Raw genomic sequence first — 10,088 nt, 5'->3', positions numbered from 1 at the left:
TTCTGAAGCTGCTCCGCCTGTCCCAGTTTCTAGTTGGGATCTGTGCGTGAACCTGAACAACTGTGACTGGTTTTGGTGCAGGGTGAACCACAGGAAGCTTCTTCTCATCCTGATGCTCTTCAGCCCGACACAGTTAATTGCAGATTAGCGGACGGGGCGCATTCCGCCCGTTGCGCTAAGTGGTTGTCCACTGAGGCCATTCGCTTCTCATCGTTCAGGCAATCGCCCCCACGCAGGTATCAATAAACCATTGCTCTGCTCCCCTTTGAGCTGGTTTGTGCCTTCCTGGCAGGAATGACGACTACGCCGGCCCCTTCCCAGCAGCACCACCCGCCAGCCGTCAGTCCCCTCTCCTTGAGCGCGGACTCCAGACGACCACAGTCACAGCAAATGTCTCCTACGCTCTCCCCTTTGTCACCAATTACTCAGGTAGGAACTTAATGTGGAGAATGAGTGTTTTTCAATCACAGCTTAATTCTCCCTAATTAAATTAGGGAGAAGCTGGCTGTAACTTCCTCTCTCTCGTTCTGTAATTTCCTTATTTAAATGTGTTCATTAATTCAGAGCCTTCAAAAGGGAGAGGTTTGTATGTAGGACAGATTGTACTTTTGCTTTTCTAGATAAACCCCATCTATGAGGATGCTCTTCTGTATTGTCCCAAAGTTAGGTGTGGAATTGGAAAGACATTTCTCTAATTCATGAGAGAAGCTCGCTTAGCTTTTTAATTGATTTCCTAAGTGTGACTCTGAGGCTGACTAGTTTATCAGCTTCTGACCAGGACATTCAGCTGCGCTGTTAGTGTTGCTGTTGTGATATGAACTTTGAAACGCGTTCTTGACTGTTCTGAACCTTCAGGTGACTTTTTTAAAATGCAGGATGAGACTGACTTAGTAGAGTTTTCTTGCTGTGATAGTTAATGAGTTGAAAGCCCAGGGGAATCCCCTGCCGTGGCTGATTGTGGTTCTTCTCTTTAAGGCCGTGGCTATGGATGCGTTGTCTCTGGAGCAGCAGCTTCCCCCATATCCGTTTTTTACCCCGACAACTTCCCAGCAACAGCAGCAGACGCAGGTGGCCAGTACCCTGCCCCAGAACACTCCTTTAATGCAGACCTCTGGTTTACAGCGAGGAACACAGCTCCCCCCGCTCTCCGTCACGGTACCTTCTTCCATCCCGCAGTCACCGCCGGGCAGCCAGACCCAGCCGTCGATGGGCATAGACATCAACTCGGTGAGCATGGGCAGGGCGGGGATCGGGGGAGCTTTCCCTCAGCAGACGTGTTAGAGAGGAAAACTCGGGTTTAATGTGTGCTGAGGGTGGCCGCAGCTTCGTACAGTGGTGCCCCTTACTGCCCGTGTTTGGTTAGACCAGCTTAAACACCTCAGCACTTAGTTCAAACCTTGCTGCTGCCGTTGCACCGGTACATCTTCGGGCTGTTGAGTGTGATGCACCCCTGGCATGTGGTGTGTTACCCAGCGCTGCAGGAGACACTGGAACTCCGGAAGACACCTGCTAACGAGCATTTTCCAGAAGCTGGAGAGAACAAGGTGTTTTGTACCCAGATTTGAGGAGTTTTAGAGCAGACGTTATGTTCAGCAGTGGGATTTGTGGCTGCCTTCGGCTGCCCGGGAGAAGGGGACTGTACACATACGTATCCCGATGACTGACGGACGGATGCCTTTTTTGCTCGTGTTAACGTCGTCCGTTAGGGAATAGTGTCTCTCTCTGCGTATGCAAACCCAAAATGCAGAGCACGACCAGGGTTACCAGGCAGGAGAGAACCTTACAGCCCCTTCACTGCTCGATGCTGTGGAGGGTCTTGGCTCTCTGACCAGTTGCCTCCTCCCAGCAGTGTTGTGGTGACAGTAACTGGGTTGAGAAGGACAAGAAATCTTTCTCTACTGATCTCACACTGGATCGCAGGTTTCATTTGTGGATGAAATTTTTAACAGCTCATGCTGGCGAGTGCTTCTTGAAAGAGGCCTCTTCCCTCTCGGGATTGGAAGGGGAAGAGGGATGGACAGACGCAGCAGTGGAAAGGACATCGACCACTCGAAACGTGTCTCAGTGGTGTGATTCTAACACTCACGTAGCTGCAGATGATTCTGAGTTTCATCCTTTGCTTTCTGTGTTGCTTTCCTCATCCTAAACTTTCTTACGACCTTCACTTGCAGGGTGCTGTGCTTGGCTGTTAAAGCCACGCACAAACACACTGAAATTCAAAGCTAGTTGAGCAAAAAGCCACTGGAGCTGTTTACGGTCTCGCGGGCGACTTCTCTGCAGTTTTTATAAAGCAGCGTTGGAATCTATTTTGCTCTCAGGACAATTTGTAGAAAAATTAATTTTTCTGCTTAAAGTGCAGAAGTAGCAGCATGTAACAGAAAGATTGAGACACATTTTTTTGAGCTGTGGAGAATTTGTTGTCGGAAAAGTTGGTAGTGCAGCGCTCTCCACCCCGCAAAGCTGCCTGACTCAGGAACGCCTTTTTGTCACACTGGGATTGCGGGTTTTCCTCAGTCAACTCTCCACTCCTAAAGGAGGTGTAATGAGAGGAGCTGTACTTAATATTTACCTTAATTAGTGCAGCATTCTATTTAAATGCCATTGAGATTATAACTTGTTCAAACCCAGGGTTCTTTATGGCCCCCCAAAAGGTAAATCTTTGAAAACATCTCAAGACGACTGAGAACAAGGTAAATAGGAACCTGCAAAACCCAGCGCGAACTCTCAGACAATGTCTGAGGGGTAAAGCGGTGCTTTGAGAAGGATTCCCCTCTGCGTGGTCACACGCTTCATCTCGATAACGCGCCCAGGCTGATTCGGACTAGGCAGAGTCTCAGGAAAGGGGTCACCAGAGCAGCGTAAACACAGGTACGGAATGTCCGGGTACAGCAGCTGAGTTTCAGAATAAATTACATCATTTTTGAGTTAGTCCCAGCTTTCAAGACCTCTTTTCCTTAAATCATTGGCTGACCAGATCTTGGTTTTAATTGAGCGTAACCGAGAACAGGGAGGAAGCACATTGGTGGTTCTGCTGGTGCGGCAGTGCCAGACCAGACCATGCCACGCCGATACCTGAGTTCTCCTTTTCACGGCATCGTTCGCAGTAATCGTGTCTCTGTACATATCAGTCAATAGTTGCTGAAGAGGGTGGTTTCTCCCAGCTCCCTCCAGCTCTGTACGCCGGAATTTTCTGATTTTCCAGCCTTCCATCAATCCCATGGTCTTTAATTCTGTGTTGTTCTGTAGGCTTCCCTCCAGCAGTACCGCAGTAATGCTGGCTCCCCAGCCAACCAGTCTCCCACCTCTCCTGTCTCCAATCAAGGCTTCTCTCCTGGCAGCTCCCCTCAAGTAAGGGACTCTGTGCTTCCACAGGCCTTGCTTCTCGTGTATGTTTTGAGTCGAGTCTCTCCATTACTGACCCATAGTTGTCTCACTGTATGTGCCTCATGCATTACCAATGTCTCATCTCGTTCGCAGCCTCATTCAGTTCCAGAGTTTTTCAATAGCTGGTGAATTGCCTTTTGACTGATCAAAGCTGCTGTTTGAACGCTGTTAAAACTCAGCTGTTTGGGGTGTACCATGGACAGAACCTCCAGGTAGCGCCTTGTCAATCAGCAGCACCCTGGAGGAGCTGACGGATAAGACTGGGAGGGGAGGGGAGAGAGAGGGGGAACCCTAAGTGCCTCCTGCAGCAGGGTAACTCCTGTGGCACTAAACATCCCTTGTGTGGCCTTTTACACCAGGACCTTTTTTTACGCAGGATCGAGCACTTTGAAAGGAAACTGGAGAGAATGCTCTTAAAAGTAGCAACTGTCTCTCGTGGCTTGCAAGCCCTGGGGTTAGTGAACATGGTTCCCTGCATGCTGGCTGGTTTTCCTCCTGTGTACGTATGTACTGACACATCCACGTGTCCTGCCTGCGGGTCATAGCTTGGGCTGTGCAATCCTGTGCAGGAGAATTTTTATCTGCCAGCAGCAGAACAGTTAAAAATGGGGCAGTCCATGGGGGTGCCCCTAGAGCAAGGGAGTGAGTGCGTTCTCAGGACAGTCTCCTCAGTCCCACCCATAGACACGAGGTGCAGGAAACTGCCAGAGCATCGCAACCGAGTCTGAAAGTCAGTTTTCTGTTCCATCGTTTAGCATTTAAGGCTGTAAGGAGGCTCCTGTCTTTGTTGTCTGTCCTTGCCATTAGCCAGAGGCAGGTTAGATCCGACTGTCAGGACTGTCTGATTTCCTTAACCCTGGCTTAATTGCTCCTTAACTTCTCTCTCCCCTGCCTGCTCCTGCCAGTTCCGCTGGGTTCTGCGTGCGGCTCAAAGACAACGTACTCCTGGGGCTGTCCCCAGGAGCAGAGCTGTTGCTGGGCTCACTCAGATCCTCAGGGCCGGTTCTTGTTGGGGCAGCACATTCGGGTTTGATTTTTCTTTCCCCCTGGACTTCTCAGTAACCCGCTCTTGGTTCACCCACAGCCTTGTTGCTGCTGGTCAGTCCCGAGCCCTGGGGTGCAGCCAGCACTGCCCAGCACAGCAGCACGTGCTCTAGGGTTTTTTGCACTTGGCCTTTCTTATCCTGTAACTTGCTCAGGTTTTGTGTTTTCAAGTGGGACCTCATAACTCTGCGTGAAAGGAAGAGGGCTTATTAATGCTGCTTATTGGCCTCTTGAAAATACTCACACAGTCCTTTATTTTACTAAAATAAAGAAGAGCCAGCTCTCCTGCCGCCATCAGGGAACCAGGCATGAGTGAGCTGAGCTGGCCGTGGTCAGGGACCTCTTGGGGCTGCAAGGAGTAACTGTGGAGAGAAGCACTGGGGAAAGAAAAAACAGTTCTGAAGACCAAATTTGGGTTGGTTGTGATTATGGGGACAGCCCCCAAGCAGCAGGACCCATTAGGCTGTGGGGTGACCCGCCACGAGCAGGTTTCAACAGCAGAATACACCCCTTGCTGAACAGTCTGGCACTGGCTGACAAGAGCAGGGTGAAGTAGCTGTGACGGGGTGGGCGTCCTCCACCCGCTCCTGTTGCTCTGATTGATTTGAGGTGACATCGTTCCGCAGCGTATCTGTGTGATGGGCGACACCCTCTAAAGATAGAACTGTGGTTTGATGTTTATCACAGACGGTTCATTCACCAGAAGTTATTTTTCATCTTGCCACATCTCCAAATCTATTTACTCTCGTGTTTTAGATGTGTGTGTGTGTGTGTGTCGTATGAAGGTCTCCCTGTTCCCACACGAGTTGAAAAGCTCTGCTCGTAGCTCGCAGCTCTGTGTGTGCATGGCTGTTCACCGGCAGTGGCTTGTGTCACCCTTTCGCTCCTCTCCTCCACCCCCGGCACTCTGTTCAGTTAGATAGAAATCCGCTTGGCTTAGTAGAGCGGCTCTGTACGGGATGACATGGTATGTATGTTTAGATTAATAATTTAAGCCAGGGGTTTTGTGGTTTGGGTTTTTTGTTCCTTGCAGTCACCACATCATTAACCCAAGAAGATGGACTGTTGACAAAACAGACCTCACCCAGTGTTCTGGAGGAGGTGGTGTTAGCAAGATGTTTTTCACAGAGCTGTCGATAAATTACTGTGGGACTCCAAAGTGTTGAAGTAATGACATTTCCAGCTGATTTCCTTTGGGAGTTCCAGTGCTTGCAGATGTAACAACCGGAAAACTTCAGGGCTGAGGGATAAACACGGGCTCGTATGTTTTGTTGGGAGGCACTAACATAGACTCGCACAAACAGATTTTGGTTTCCTGTTTATTATTTTCCATGTTGCCCAAACTTTTTAGGACGGGAACGGTGCTTAGTGGGATGCAGAGAGCTGAGGTTCTGCCCTGCTTCTGAAAAGCTCCTGTAAAAAGGAACTGCCTGAAGTTAAAGGAAGAAAAAGTCCCTGGATCCTCTCTGAGCTCTCGCATAGCGATTGTGTTTCTAGAGCTGGTCCAGACTGGCTCTGATTCACCCTGAGTATGTGCCATTCCGTCAGAAATGGTTGTCAAACCGCGCAGAGCTCTGAAGCCAGGCCTGCCCCTTACCATGGGGATGGTCTTCCCGTGGTAGAGCCAAGCCTGGCTGCTCCTGACCTGCTCCCTTGAGGTGGCTCTTTTTTTAAAGGAGGAGGTGACACACGTGGTGGCTGGAGTAACGTGGAGTTTGAGTCGTTGATCCAAGTGTGACCGGGCAGCAAGGACCATACCAGAGGTTTAAAGAAGAGTGGGGTGGGGTTTTCTTGAAGTAGTGCTTTGCTTTTTCTCTTGTCAGGTATGATGGGGCTCTGGCTTGTGGTGTTGGGTAACCTCCCCGCAGCCCTGTCTTGTGCGAGGGGTAGAGCAGCCACCGCAGCTTTGAGGACCAGCTGATAAATTGGAAGATGGGCTCTCGTTATAACTAGGAGGGCATCGAGCAGGGCGTGAGGCTGCAAAGGAGTCGTGATTGTGCTGTGGTCACTGCCCTGACAGATCGTACGTGCCCAGCCATGTGAATCCAAATCTTCTTCCAGTGCACAAACCCTGCTCTTGGCTCCGGCTCTCTCCAGTCTGTCTGGAGGAGGAGCTGGCTTCGTTTAGCTGAACCTTTTCTTACCAAGAAGTTACTGCATGATCTTCTCGGACAGAGGTGTGGAGGCAGCTGTCTGCTGCTCTCCTGACTCTGCCAGTGTCGTCCGTTAAAGGCAGCTCCGTGTTTGCAGCGTTCTGACGTTCCCCAGCAGCACGTTTCTCTCTTCTCTGAGCACACCCAAACCATCTCTCACGCAGCCGGTGGACGGTGCTTCGCATCCTGCGCTTGGGCTGACCTTCAGCCACCTTCCCCCGCAGAGTCTCACCCTTGGGCTGTGAATCCCCCTCCCTTGCTGCCACGTTTACCCAAAAGCATCCACAGAATGTGGCAGCCAAGGATTCCGGCTGAAGGTGGGGAGGTTTTTGTTTGCTTTAGAAAGAGAATGTTGTCGCTTCTGCCCTGAGAGTCTCCGCGCACGGGGGCTGTGGGCAGTTGAGTTCATTTTTTATACGAGGCTTCTGGTCTTTCCCCCGCACGCAACCCGCAGAAAAGCTGCGCTGGGACGTGCTGCTGGTGTAGGAGGGAGAAGGTTCAGAGAGTGACGTTGGCTGAAGTTTTTCTGTTTGCTCTGTAGACCTCATCAGGTGGTTTTTTGAGGCCCTCAATCTTCGGCCGTGTCCGGTGCTCTCCACTGCTGGCTGGTGTGACTCCGCTCTGATAGTCCCTGGGCTTTTGCTTGATTTCCTGTGCTGCTGAGGCTTTTAAGGAGAAAATTTGTAGCCCCCTCTTGTAATGTGTTGATAAACCACTGGAAGATGCTGTGCAAGGCACTGGATGGTTTTTTCCAAGGTTGATAGAAACTCTCCGTGCAAATCGTGCCCCCCAGACAGATGCTCAGTCAGTAGGTGGGGTTTCTTCAGCCGGAAGTTGTGGCAGTTTGAAATAAGTGATGTCTGTGATTTCCTCTATATCTGGCAGTTCTTTGGGGCAGCACTGAATAGTGTTAAAACATTGACCGCAGATTCGTGGTCTCCTTCAGGATGATTGATAAATGGTGGAGAATCACTGATAGACCCTCGTCGTGCCAGAGGGACCAGCACAATTAGCTCCCGAGGCTCTTCCCTTCAAGCTGCTGATGCTTCACTGGGCTTTTGCATTAACTTGTCTGAGCAGCAGCTAAAATTACTTTAACGGGTCCGATTTGTCCTGGCACATTGTGGTCTCGGGGGAGCCGGCTGCTCCGGGAACACGAGGGCGCAGAGCTGGTTGCTGCTGGCACGCGGGCGATGGGCTCCACATCGCGTCGGGCGTTAACGGCACCAAACCAGAGCAGTGCACAGAAACGCTGAGGCGGCAGCGCGGGCTTGTCTTTCTCGTGGTCCCTGGTGCACTCGTCTATTCTCATCAGTCAGAAGTTCTACGTGTTGTGTGTCCTCCCTGAAGAGGTCTGTCTGGTTTCCCTGACTGTGTTTTTGTCCGGCCGAAAGGCAGCGGGACGCGGGAGGATGCGTGTGGCAGAGGGAAATCCCCAGCGTGGGATGGACTTGCTGGTGCTCAGTGGTGGTTGATGACAACGGGCGCTGCTGCCGAACCCGGAGCAGGATCGGGCGGAGGCTGGAGGCGCCGCACGCCCTGGGGACGCTGTTTGTGGGACTTTTGCACCATAAAGACTCTGTTTTGTTTTCAGCATTCTTCCATTCTGGGGAGTGTATTTGGTGACTCCTATTATGATCAGCAGATGACAGCTAGGCAGGCTAATGCCCTATCCCACCAGGTGAGCAAATTCATCTCGGATTTTCAGCCCTATTTCGGCCACTTTCAGCTTAAAATAAATATAGATCAACTTCTGATGATTTTGTCCATGTAGTTTTATTCTGTTATTTTTCACCTGCTATACTCGAGGATTTCTTTTCTTCTGTTATTTTTCTCCCCCTCTTTTTCCCCTTCTGTCCCTCTTAGCCCTTGTAGCAGATGGTTTTAAAAGTAAAAAATAATGAAAATAGATTTTATCCCACCCACCCCCATTTCTGGCCACGGTTGCGTTTGGGGAGGATTCACTTGTCGCTGGTAACAATATTTGCTCCTGAATTTGGCAAGCCCCTTGCGCACGGTGCTGAGCCGAGCAGGCAGACCCTCACCTGCGGCAGTTTGCCCAACCAGTGTGTTGACTGGTTCCACTGGGAAATACGCAGGTAGCAGGAAGAAATGAGGTGGTTTCTGCGAGGTGATGCTGGCTGGGCCGATAGCTGAGGCAGCAGCGTGAATTCCGGGGGTTTGATTTGGTTCTAAAGCTGCCTTTCCTTAGGATTTCAGAAGCACCACTTTTACTTTTGCATCCCCCCTCTCCTCATCCCCCGCCCTCGGAGTTTGGCAATAAATATCCTGGAAAGTGAAGTGCCAGTAGACGATATTTTGATGAACAAAACCTAAAGATGAATTTGTTTGCCTGTCTCTTCACCGGTGCCTCCCGTACTTCAGCTCTGTAAGTTGTTTTGCCGCGTTTCCTGATGCTCAGCAGTAATCATTCCTTTGTGCCTTGGTCTTCAGCTTGAACAGTTTAACATGATCGAAAACGCCATTAGTTCCAACAGCCTGTACAGCCCCTGCTCCACCCTCAACTACTCGCAGGCCGCTATGATCCACGGCAGCTTGCAGGACTCGCAGCAGCTCAACTACTCCAGCCACGGAAACATCCCCAACATCATTCTTACAGGTAAGAGAATCAGAGGAGTAAAACCACCCCGGTGCCAGCCTTCCTCCTCCTCGTTCAGTCCCCGACAACAAAGGAAAAGGGTGTCATTGCTGCTGAAGGTTGTGACCTGGTGTAAACGTTGGTGTTACTGGTGTGGCGTATTTCCCCAGTGACGATGGCTCCCAGTTAATCCCAGCAAACAGGCAGAGCTGCGGTGGCAGCACGGGTTGTCCTGCAGCCCTCCCCTGCCACTGAACTTATCCGGCACAGTGCGGGAGCGGCTGAGAGCCCAGCTCTTCCTCTGCTGCTCCCTTCGAGCTTGCCAGCAGAGGGTGGTTTGCTGTCCCATATGGCGGCGAATCTGGTCACAGTTGGACGTTTGGAAACAATTTCTGCACAGGCCACTGACAACACCGCGGCTCGGTCCCTATCTCCGCCAAGGCTCTTGCTGATCAGAGTCACGTGGATGCAGGTTATTTCTCCTAAACCTAAGGCAGAGAAAAGAGCCTAAAGAGGTGCCCCTTTGTGTCCCCAAACACGCACCTGCGGGTTTTGCTGTGGTTCCGAGAGGCTCTGACCCCTCTGGAGGTGGGGTGAGATGGGTCTCGTCTGAACTTCAGCCTTAGCTCAGTGAATTGTTCCAGGATTTTTGCAGGCTGCTCCCTGCCTTGTCTGCTGGCGAATACGTGATTGCTGAGTCCTGCCACCCCTTTCTCTTCCCGCAGTGACAGGCGAGTCCCCTCCCAGCTTATCAAAAGAACTGACCAGCTCTTTGGCAGGAGTGGGAGACGTCGGCTTTGACGCGGATTCCCAGTTCCCTCTGGATGAACTCAAAATTGACCCTTTGACCCTGGATGGACTGCACATGCTGAACGACCCCGACATGGTCCTCACCGACCCCGCCACAG

The 10,088-nt window shown here is 51.2% G+C and overlaps 1 protein-coding gene across 1 annotated transcript in view; it reads left to right on the top strand.

Moving 5' to 3' along the window:
- CRTC1 (CREB regulated transcription coactivator 1) overlaps positions 1–10,088 on the top strand; it is a gene marked incomplete at its 5' end in the record, with an annotated part of 18,803 nt that overhangs the window by 8,565 nt on the left and 150 nt on the right. Inside the window, 6 exons of the mRNA XM_010141034.1 lie at positions 293–429; positions 976–1,227; positions 3,247–3,348; positions 8,176–8,262; positions 9,117–9,201; positions 9,906–10,077. Of these exons, the coding sequence (XP_010139336.1) occupies positions 293–429; positions 976–1,227; positions 3,247–3,348; positions 8,176–8,262; positions 9,117–9,201; positions 9,906–10,077 (835 nt within the window). The remainder of the gene's footprint in view (positions 1–292; positions 430–975; positions 1,228–3,246; positions 3,349–8,175; positions 8,263–9,116; positions 9,202–9,905; positions 10,078–10,088) is intronic.

The sequence above is a fragment of the Buceros rhinoceros genome, unplaced genomic scaffold (genome assembly GCF_000710305.1).
Source record: "Buceros rhinoceros silvestris isolate BGI_N320 unplaced genomic scaffold, ASM71030v1 scaffold11818, whole genome shotgun sequence".
In the NCBI taxonomy this organism is placed as follows: Eukaryota; Metazoa; Chordata; class Aves; order Bucerotiformes; family Bucerotidae; genus Buceros; species Buceros rhinoceros.
This window is presented reverse-complemented; position numbering and strand designations above follow the sequence as displayed.